This window comes from Oncorhynchus keta, chromosome 2, assembly GCF_023373465.1.
Source record: "Oncorhynchus keta strain PuntledgeMale-10-30-2019 chromosome 2, Oket_V2, whole genome shotgun sequence".
Taxonomy (NCBI): Eukaryota; Metazoa; Chordata; class Actinopteri; order Salmoniformes; family Salmonidae; genus Oncorhynchus; species Oncorhynchus keta.
This window is the reverse complement of record NC_068422.1, coordinates 38,872,888-38,883,510: the sequence shown is the minus strand read 5'-3', so window position 1 is coordinate 38,883,510 and position 10,623 is coordinate 38,872,888. Positions and strand designations below refer to the sequence as shown.

Sequence of the window (10,623 nt, the reverse complement as noted above, 5' to 3'; positions counted from 1 at the left end):
TATAAACACAGTGATATTTGTTTTTTAGGACAGTTTTATGGAGCTCCTGGAGCTGAAGTAGCATGGAAATGATGTAGGCCTATGGCGACTGCCTTGTGACGTGGAAATTATATCATTTCCATGCTCCACTTCTTGATGCAAAGAACACGTGTTTAGTTTGGTCCCGAGGACTGTTTTAGTTGACCTAATACAGGAATAGTATTTCATGTATTTCCCCCACGTTACAATTGGAATGCTAAAAACATTTCCTACCCTGTCTTTGGAGAGCTTGACTGAATCATTAAGCTGTTGGACATCATATTTGGGATGGATATTCAAACATTGTTGGCATATGGGTTGATTTGTACCTTTCCCCTGGATCACAATATCAAATACCAGTTTATTGTTCGACGGCCATTGTAACAGCCAGACAAGCTCTGTGCTTGTAGAGCTCGAGCAGCCACTTACAACATGGGTCAGGTAATTAGAATGTTTTATTTAAACAAATATCTTTACACTTTGCAAGTAAACAAAAAATACATTTACATTACACAGTAAATAACAATATAAATCATCGTGTACACATTTACAAAATTGGAAATTAACTATGCAGCACCAAGTTATTTATAATACAGGTGTAGACAGAATTCAAATTCTCAGTTAAGTGCCACCTCCAGTATAGTATTAACAATACAGTAATTTACTGCAATCAAAGTTAAGTTTCATTAAAAGAAACAAAACAACTCTGCCATTTTTGATGACATGTATCGATCTTTCCTATACACATCCAATGGCAACTTCTTTATTTTGCATTCTCCAGCATCAAGGGGAATTGTATTGGTCCATCGCATCCCTCTGGGCGCATCACTTTTCTCCGGAACCCATTTTTCCTTTCCGGTTGTGTTCTGTGCATGTCAGCGTCTCTGACATCTGTCAGATATGTGTTGGTTGTGGGAAGTGTGTATGTTCAAGACTGTTTGTCAGCATCTGAGGCAGTGTGAATGTCCCGGATGTGTGTCAGCGTCTCTGGCAGGTATGCAGGTTCCGCACTGCCGTCCTGCTGACTCCGGTGTCTTTCTCTCCTCTCTCTAGTCTGCATGAGAGGCCATCTCCACAGTCGCAGCGCTGGAAGAGCTCCAGGCCATGGCCGCCTTTCCTACGGTGATGCGTGCACATCTGGCCCTCCGTCAGCACCGGCTTACAGATACGAGACCAGAAGTGGCGTGCACAGCACAGACCCTCAGAGCAGTCGGAGGACCTTAGGCAGTTGTCACCTTCCCGACCTAGAGAGAAGGAATATGAAGGGTTCTGTTGGAAAGGCCTCATAGTTTCCTTTCAATCCCCTTGGCTTTGTGTTTTTATGGTAACTTATTAATTGGGGACTGGTAAGAAGGACAAATCTATAGGATCTTTATGGGTGGTACTGGATAATGTGTGTGCATGTGTAATGCACACCTACCTTTTACAGAATGTTGACCTTGGGGCAGAGGCAGTCTCTTGCCATAGTGTTCCATGGTGTTGTTCTGCCTATTCTCAACATTGGTAGTGACTGCGGTTTCAGCATCTTGATCACTGGCCTGACAAACACCTGAGGAAAAAGGCACACGTTATCATACAGTCACTTCAGTTGAACACAAGTAAAGTTTTTAAGATGATTACAATATCTCACGATTCCCCATCTTTCTCACCATATGTTTATTTTATTTTATCTTACTACCACATTAAACGCAAATACATCAAAGTTCTCGCATGAATTAAAAGTGTGATGATTTGAAAATGGTTGTAAAAACAAATGTTGCGTTTACATATGTTGAGCTCACCATTGACGCATCGCTTCCCATCGCAGCACATAGAATCTCTTGCGCACCGCTTCCGGGTCTTTCGGCATGGGAGACACGCGCCTCGGATATCGTTGCAGAATTCATCGGCCCCACACTCAGCATTGTATGTGCAAGTAGGCTAACATAAAAACATAATACAATATTAACTTTAATTGGAACACAATTGCCAAACGCATTTCAGTAAAAGCGTAGGTAAGGTAAAGTGCCCAATAAGCGCTCAGGCATAGGTTAGTGTTGGTATTACGCACAGCTGCAAGAGCGTTCTAGTGCAGTTGCTTACCTGCAAAGTGTCCACGACTGCCTTCTGTCCGTCATTACCTGAAGAAAAAGGACGTGGGCTCGAGCTAACCGTGTCAGTGACACCGGGCAAGTTCTTGATGGCATTAGAGTTCAGTAAAACAGCCCCAGCTTTAGCATCCCCAAGGTATCCAAACATCGTGAGATACATGGCCATAAAACGACCAACTGGCAGATTAGGCATACTTCTTTAAGTAAATGATCGATTTTATGAATTTAAAAAATCAATAAAAAATTCGTCAAATGTAGGGTATTTTAAAAAGTCCGCAAAGTCTTGAATCCTACCACAGTCTCAAGAGTATGTTAGTAGGGTATTTTGAGGTATCCTGACGCACGGCTCTGCGATGTTCTCTTTATACATGAAGATCTATTTGCATTCCCGCCCCTTCACGCGCACAACAAAGGTGTCGGGTGGAATTCTAAATGCGTTTATTAAACTCCCGAGCTCTACTGTACGGAAATGGCCAACACGTGATGGATGAAATCGTTTCCAGCGTTCGTTTCAGAATGTTTCAGTGATCAACAAGTCTCTTGTGATTTCGTCCATCACGTGCATACACGGAGACCTCCTTTAAACGGTATAGGATTCCATTAGAATAGCCTACAGCTCAAAAAAAAAACCCTGGCTTATTATGGCACTGCAAAGAAAACTCATGTTGGTTCTGGGAATGTTCTCTGAAGGTGTGGGAACGTTCCCTGAACATTGCACCAATGTTCCCTAAAGGAACAAGCTTTTCTTAACGTTCTTTGAACTTTCTCTTTTGGTTGTATGGAGGTAGCAGAGAACGTTCTGTGAAACGTTCTCTGGAGGTTAAAGTAGAACACTCCCAGGATTACACAATTAAATATGAACAAAGGTGTATAGCGATGTAGGTCAAAATAACGTGGGTTATGTCGATTTCAGTGTGGCTAAAATGTGGTCAAAGTTACAAAAATGGGTACTAAAGATTCAGACAGCCATAGGGTTGCAAAAACTTTTAATAAATTACTAGATTTCCCAGAAATACTGGTAATCCAAATGGAATTTCAGGAAAACAAGGGATTTTATTGAAAGTTCAAGAATTTTGAAACCCTGGAAAGACATCTACATTGAGTGTACAAAACATTGTGAACAACCTGCTCTTTCAATGACAGACTGACCAGAGGAATCCAGGTGAAAGCTATGATCCCTTGTTTATGTCACTTTTAAATCCACTTCAATCAGTGTAGATAAAGGGGAGGAGATGGGTTAAATAAGGTTTTTGAAGCCTTGAGACAATTGAGACATGGATTGTGTATGTGTGGCATTCATAGGGTGACTGGGGAAGACAACAAATATAAGTGCCTTTGAACAGGGTATGTAAGTGCCAGGCACACCATTCTGTGTCAAGAACGGCAACTCTGCTGTTCTTTTTACATTAAAAGTTTCCCATGTGTATCAAGAATAGTCCACCACCCAAAGGTTCTGGGAACATTTTCAAAGATTAAGATACATACCATCTCTTACCGTCTTGTGGTGGCCTCCTCCAGACTCTTGCAGAGGTCCTCCAACTCCTCCTTGGTCCTACAAGGTATATGCAGGACTTCATCTGGCAGGTCTTGCTCTTCAGCAGCTAGCAGCTGTCACTGAAGTGCAAAAGTCCCACCTGGATCTCAATAACACGGTTGTTTGGAATCCTGCAATAGTTTTAAGTCGAGTACAAAGGGTATAGTAGAAGTCAATAGTCAAACTCATTGAAATGTTTTTCTATGCTTAGTGAATAATAATTTCACCATAAAATCCTCATGCCCTTGTCAAAATACACACAAAAAAGTTGGTTGTAATCTGTGATTATCCAAGTTAAATAGTGTCTATGATACTTTTATGCAGGAGGTCTTAAAACCTCTTAAGGTTTCAATTTTCACCTAAAAGACATACCCAAATCTAACTGCCTGTAGCTCAGGACCTGAAGCAAGGATATGCATATTCTTGATACCATTTGAAATGAAAAACTTTGAAGTTTGTTGAAATGTGAAATTAATGTAGGGTAATATAACACATTAGATCTGGTAAATGATAATACAAAGAAAAAAACAGATTTTTTTTGTATTTGTTTTGTACTATCAGCTTTGAAATGCAAGAGAAAGGCAACAATGTATTATTCCAGCCCAGGCACAACGTATATTTGGCCACCCAATGGCAATAGTGTATGTGCAAAGTTTTAGACTGATCCAATGAACCATTGCATATCTGTTCCAAATGTTGTATGAAGACTGCCCAAATGTGCCTAATTGGTTTATTAATACATGTTCAAGTTCATAATTGTGCATTCTCCTCAAACAATAGCATGGTATTCTTTCACTGTAATAGCTACTGTAAATTGGACAGTGCAGTTAGATTAACAAGAATTTAAGTTTTCTGCCCATATCAGAAATGTCTATGTCCTGGGATTTTTTTGTGTTAATTACAACCTCATGCTAATCACATTAGCCTATGTTAGCCCAACCCTCCCGTGGGGGGACACCGATCCCATAGAGGTTAATTAACCTAAAAACATGTGGCAACTCTTGTAAAAATCTTTTTAAAAAACACTGTATAGACCAAAGCATGGTTAAACAATTTTGATATGATGGATGGACAGTCCTTGTATCCATAGCTCTGTCTAGGAATTTGAGAGTGGTTACATTTCTCCATCCCTCAGCTTTTTATCAAAATGGAGGCGGGATGTCCACTGTCTTATTGTTTCTATTAAGGATTCTAGCTTTAATCTAACAAGAAACATTAGAATTTGACTTAATATGTATGCTTCAGTGTTTATTTACTGTCACAGAGAACATGTCCTCCTTTTCTGGGTGGAGAGACTTTGGGACTGTGTTGTGGTACGGTTAGGTGGAGAGATGTCTTTGAGACAAAATGAATCACATGTTAACAATAACATATGTCTAATGTATGTGACACTTCATTTGCAAGTTCTCATTTCAAAAGTATGGCCCAAGCCCAAATCAACCCCATTTGGTAATAATTGCAATTGTCCCTTTGATAGGCTAGGTGGAAGTTTCAACATATTGTTTAGACCCATCAAATAATCTCAGATATCCACAAGTGCACAGGGTATGGGGGTCCATTTATAATTGGGCCTATGACAACAAAAATAAGGTCCATTGTTTCGATGTGAATGTTTCAGTGTTATCGAGTCATTAGCCATTTACCTTAGAGGTTGAGTAGGTTCACTTGTTCAATTGTGTCTCACAATTTCTCCATCTGTAAAAAACAAAAACTGGTAGCTAGGAGATTGGATAAATGGACTAGTAGATGTAGGAACAATCCATTTTCGTGAACGGGTGGTGTACCTAAGTAAAGTAAACCTACTCACCTTTAACTAGTAGACTTCTGGACAAAATGGATCTCCAAATGTCACAAAGAATCAGAAACCATTTAATCAGTAAATGTATTGTTTTCTCATCCACTTATCAACTCTGTGGTGGACTTCTGCTAAACTGCTTCAAATACAAGGTTGAGAATTACAGTGACTAGAAGAAAACTCACATGGTGCAGGTGGGGAAACTGTCCAAGCAAGCTAAAAGTAAAACAGAAAGTGATCAATTTCTATATAAATTAAACGTTTTTTATTCAATTCTGACCAATAAAATTAATTACGAATGGAAAAGATATGGTATCCCATATCCCATTCATTCAACAAATCAAATCTATTGCCATCCATTTCAAAATACTCAACAATTATAACCCAATAACCCAATTTATGACATAGCAAGAGGGTTATCAGACCTCATTTGTCACTCTCCATGGAAACATGTTTTCAAAATTGTTTTTTATGGTCAGACCTAGCTAGCAACCAATGCAGCTGGGGAACTTGTTAGCTAATCCAGCTGATTTACGCATAAAAAAATATATTCTGCATACACAACACATTAAAAAATAACTATGCTACCTCCTAACATGTTCATATAAATAGGAGTTGTAGTGTTGTAGTTCTATTTTCTCTGACTAATCACCTGTAAAAATAGTAATATCAGCAGTACTTGAAACAAGCTAAACTGCCTGTCAGCCATTTACCCAACTGTCAACAGCAATGGTGACCAAGGTGTCACATGACTGTTTGTCTTATAAAGGAGAGTTCAAAACATGTTTTTTTTTTGGGGGGGGGGGGTGCCCTCACCTCCGCACACACTTTATCTCCTCTATCATCAGTTTGATCCAATGGCCATTAGATATGCAACGTTCCTAATGTATAACTTTTTTCCAACAGGGAAACATTATGTAAAAATTCGAATTCACCCCCCAAAAATCTATCAGAACAATGTGTTTCTACCTTAAAAAAACAATGTTCCCTAAAGGTTCTCCTTCATTTCTTAGAAATAACTTTCCCACAATGTTCCCAGAATGTTCTGTGAAAGAGCTAAAGGAGAACCTTTAGGAAATGTTACAGGAACGTTCTGTGCTAGCTGGGAAGTGTGATTGATTACGGGATATGCAAACCATTAAGATGTGTGAAAAATGCACAGAATTCATGGTCTTTGGAGAGGTGTTTCAGGGCTGACTGGCACATTGAGATATGAGACCACTCTAATCATTCATGCTTGCACTCAGGTTGCGCTTGGGAACTGTGGTATATTGTATCGGAGGCCACGTGACCACTTAGGGGATGCGCAAACCAGGCACAGCAGTGGGAGAGCGAGAAATCCCAGCTGCATTCACTATACTCTGGCAGTGGCAGTTCTAGCTTGTATGGCTCCCTGGGCCAACCCCCACTTCAGCTGGCCTCCTTCAGCCCTCCCCCCGCAAAATAAACTAAACACCATTTAGCACTAACTGTAATTTTTATTCAGACATTTGGAACACAAATAAATAATCAAAACATTTAAAACTATATAAATATAAACAGTTATACAAAAATAAGACTCATAAATATAAAAAAGAAGTAACAAAGACAAATCAATACATTACCCATCTCCCAACACTGTCAACCAAGAGTCAAGACAAACAATTCACCTTGGTGGTGAGCAAATTGGTTTTATATTATTCGTAACGATTTCGCACAAACCAGAAAAAATGCAAGAATAATGTATGTGACACTTCATTTGCAAGTTCTCCTTTCAAAAGTATGGCCCAAGCCCAAATCAACCCCATTTGGTAATAATTCTAATTGTCCCTTTGATAGGCTAGGTGGAAGTTTCAACATATTGTTTAGACCCATCAAATAATCTCAGATATCCACAAGTGCACAGGGTATGGGGGTCAATTTGTGATTGGGCCTATGACAACAAAAATAAGGTCCATTGTTTCGATGTGAATGTTTCAGTGTTATCGAGTCATTAGCCATTTACCTTAGAGGTTGAGTAGGTTCACTTGTTCAATTGTGTCTCACAATTTCTCCATCTGTAAAAAACAAAAACTGGTAGCTAGGAGATTGGATAAATGGACTAGTAGATGTAGGAACAATCCATTTTCGTGAACGGGTGGTGTACCTAAGTAAAGTAAACCTACTCACCTTTAACTAGTAGACTTCTGGACAAAATGGATCTCCAAATGTCACGAAGAATCAGAAACCGATTAATCAGAAAAAATGAAACCAGAAAAAATGCAAGAATATGTCTGTAAAAATATATTTTCACAGTATTATGAATGAATTGTTCTTTATTTGATAACATTTCTCAGTGTGACTGATTTGACTAATTGCATTAGTACTGTACAAAGGTAGAGGTGCACTATTTGATAGATTCCCCTGCTACCCCTACCTCAGGCTTCCAGTGGGGAGACATGAAGTCAACCTACCCCCACCCCCTCCCCATCTTGTACTTCTGAGTGGGAGATCTGCCTAGCTCACAAAGTAGAATCAGGGCGCCCACTCCGACAAGGTTAATTGACCTACAGTCCCACACGGCGACATGATATCATGTGATGTGCAAATGAGCGATAGAAAACCGATTGCGAAAATGTCACCATTCCGATTGTTTTTTGTGCGGGCACCCGGTGCCACCCCCTGGCAAGATGACGCCCTGTGCGGCTGCCCATGTCGCCTATACCTAAATCAGCCACTGGGCTCCAGTTAACTTAAATAAAGAAGGTTTTATGTCTTAAAGAATAGTTGTTTTCTTTAGTATTTCTTAGACAAGAAGATACAACATGGTACCAGGAGTGACAGAACTCCCCTTTGACTTGTCCATCATTGAGTTTTGTTCAACAATGCAGAACGGCACCAAGAGGCTACACATCAACTAACTAACATAGCTAACTAGCCACTGGGTTATAATGAAACTGAGATCAAAAATAACCATGCCGGAGCTAACGGAGTGTGCAGTGCATGTAGCTAGTCGTGTTGCAGTGCTTGCTGGCTACGACATGGTGCAACTAAAGCCTCCAACATAATTGAAATTTAAAGGCAATGTTGAAGAGCAATGGAAGCGGTTCAAACCGTGTTTCACCCTCTACTTGACAGCGGAGATAGGAGTGAGTGAAAAAGACGACGCACAGAAGATTACACTGTTTTTCATTAGCTGGCTCGGACGCCATTGATGTCTACAACAGCTTTCAGCTAACGGATGAGGAGCAAGCAGATTATGAACTAGTATTAGCAATAGTTCAGTGTTTTTTTACTACCAGAAGAAACAAGGTTTTGCCTGTATGTATCTATGCATGGAGCATAATATCGGCAATTCAATTAAGAAAAAATCTTATTTTCACTGATGGCTTAGGAACAGTGGGTTAACTGCCTTGTTCACGGGAAGAATAACACATTTTTACCTTGTCAGCTCAGGATTCGATCTTGCAACCTTTCGGTTTCAAGTCTAACTCTCTAACCATACGGCTACCTGCCTGCCGCCCCATATATGATCTGATATACCATGGTTTTCAGCCAATCCGCACTCTTGGCTCAAACTACCCAGTTTATAATGCCAAAAACATATTGCCTACCTGAACATGAATTGGTGCTATTACTAATAGTTCAGTTCGGTGCTTTACCTGTAGGTGTAAAATAATATGGGTTAACAAGAACCCTTTTTGAACAGTTTAAAAGATCACAGAGAGGTGATCATGACACGCTGTTAGGCCTGTCCAACTGGGTACAGACGTCAATTGAACATCTTCCAAGTTGGTTCAATATAATTTCATTGAAATCACGTGGACATTATGTTGATTCAACCAGTTTGCCCAGTGGGATGTCTCATAAGTCAATTCCTTCTCTTCAAATAAAGGCCACACTTAGAATAAAATGTCAGCCTAGAGGGCATGTCAATTGGTCTCATTGTTACTGCCATTTGAAATACTTACTAACCAGATGAAACATATCTTAAAAGTGGTAGGTCCTTCTGTCATAGGCTTATACAGGTCACTTTCAATTGAATCTAATCTACAATTGGCTTAACAGCAAGATGCTCCCTCTTGTGGCTGTGGGTGTGTTCTTCTTTGTATTATAGACTTGGTAGTCTTGTTTTGAATAGCAAATCGTCATTGACCTTTAGTTTGGCGACAGGAAGGAAAGACACTTAGAAAAACACTATGGAATATTTTGTCTTTACTCTTTAAAGAGTGGTCATGAGGCTGAATTTGCAGTAGAAACACAACAACCACAAGGAAAATATATCAGGCTAGTCAAATTGTAACTGTTGGGGACACACAAATCTGTGGAAATTAAAGCAGTAAGTGTTTGGAAAAAGATGAATGACAAAGTGATGTACAAGACACTGAAATGTTTGCTATGTTATCTATGGGTCCCAGCATTATGACAACAATAGTGTTTAAAATAAATAATGAAGGCCTACCCACTGGGCAGACACTAGTTGAATCATTTGTTGAAATGATGTGGAAACAACGTGGAATATCAATCGAATTGATGTCTGTGCCCAGTGTGTAGGCTATGTGCTCTTATCAGTGGCGTATGATATGGATTATGTGTGGGGACTATGTGCCCCCCCCGCCCCCCACAAGTTTGGACACACCTACTCATTCCAGTTTTAAAAAAAATAATATTTTACTGTTTTCTACATTGTAGAATAATAGTGAAGTCATCAAAACTATGAAATAACACATATGGAATCATGTAGTAACCAAAAAAGTGTTAAATCAAACTATATTTTATTTTTGACATTCTTCAAATTAGCCACCCTTTGCCTTGACGACAGCATTACACACGCTTGGCATTCTCTCAACCAGCTTCACCCGGAAGGCTTTTCCAATAGTCTTGAAGGAGTTCCCACATATGCTGAGCACTTGTTGGCTGCTTTTCATTCACTCTGCGGTCCAACTCTTCCCAAACCATCTCAATTGGGTTTTGGCCTCAGATGAGGCCAGGTCATCTGATGCAGCACTCCATCACTCTCCTTCTTGATCTATGAAATGAAACTATGAAATAACACATGGAATCATGTAGAAAGAAAAATACTGTTAAACAAATCAAAATTCTTGTTAAATTTGAGATTCTTCAAAGTCGCCACCCTTTGCCTTGATGACAGGTATACACACTCTTGGCATTCTCTCAGCCAGCTTCATGAGGTAGTAACTTATATGCATTTCAATTAACAGGTGTGC

At 39.7% G+C, this 10,623-nt stretch overlaps 1 protein-coding gene across 1 annotated transcript; it reads right to left on the bottom strand.

Annotated features, from left to right (window-relative positions):
• Positions 1–460: 460 nt before the first annotated feature.
• Positions 461–2,611, bottom strand: LOC118361756 (dickkopf-related protein 1-like). Its single transcript, XM_035741956.2, has 4 exons — positions 2,101–2,611; positions 1,800–1,938; positions 1,439–1,567; positions 461–1,262 (listed from the first exon to the last, which is right to left on the bottom strand). Exons 1-4 carry the CDS (start codon positions 2,299–2,301, stop codon positions 997–999), a joined length of 735 nt encoding a protein of 244 aa, XP_035597849.1. The 5' UTR covers positions 2,302–2,611; the 3' UTR covers positions 461–996.
• Between the last annotated feature and the right edge of the window lie 8,012 nt (positions 2,612–10,623).

Excerpts from the sequence above, each read along its gene's own strand:
- LOC118361756 (XM_035741956.2), bottom strand. The coding sequence starts at position 2,301 with ATGCCTAATCTGCCAGTTGGTCGTTTTATGGCCATGTATCTCACGATG. Across the intron at positions 1,939-2,100 it reads CAGTCGTGGACACTTTGCAG|CCTACTTGCACATACAATGC; the intron begins GTAAGCAACTGC and ends TTTTTATGTTAG. Across the intron at positions 1,263-1,438 it reads AGGTCAACATTCTGTAAAAG|GTCGGGAAGGTGACAACTGC; the intron begins GTAGGTGTGCAT and ends CCTTCTCTCTAG.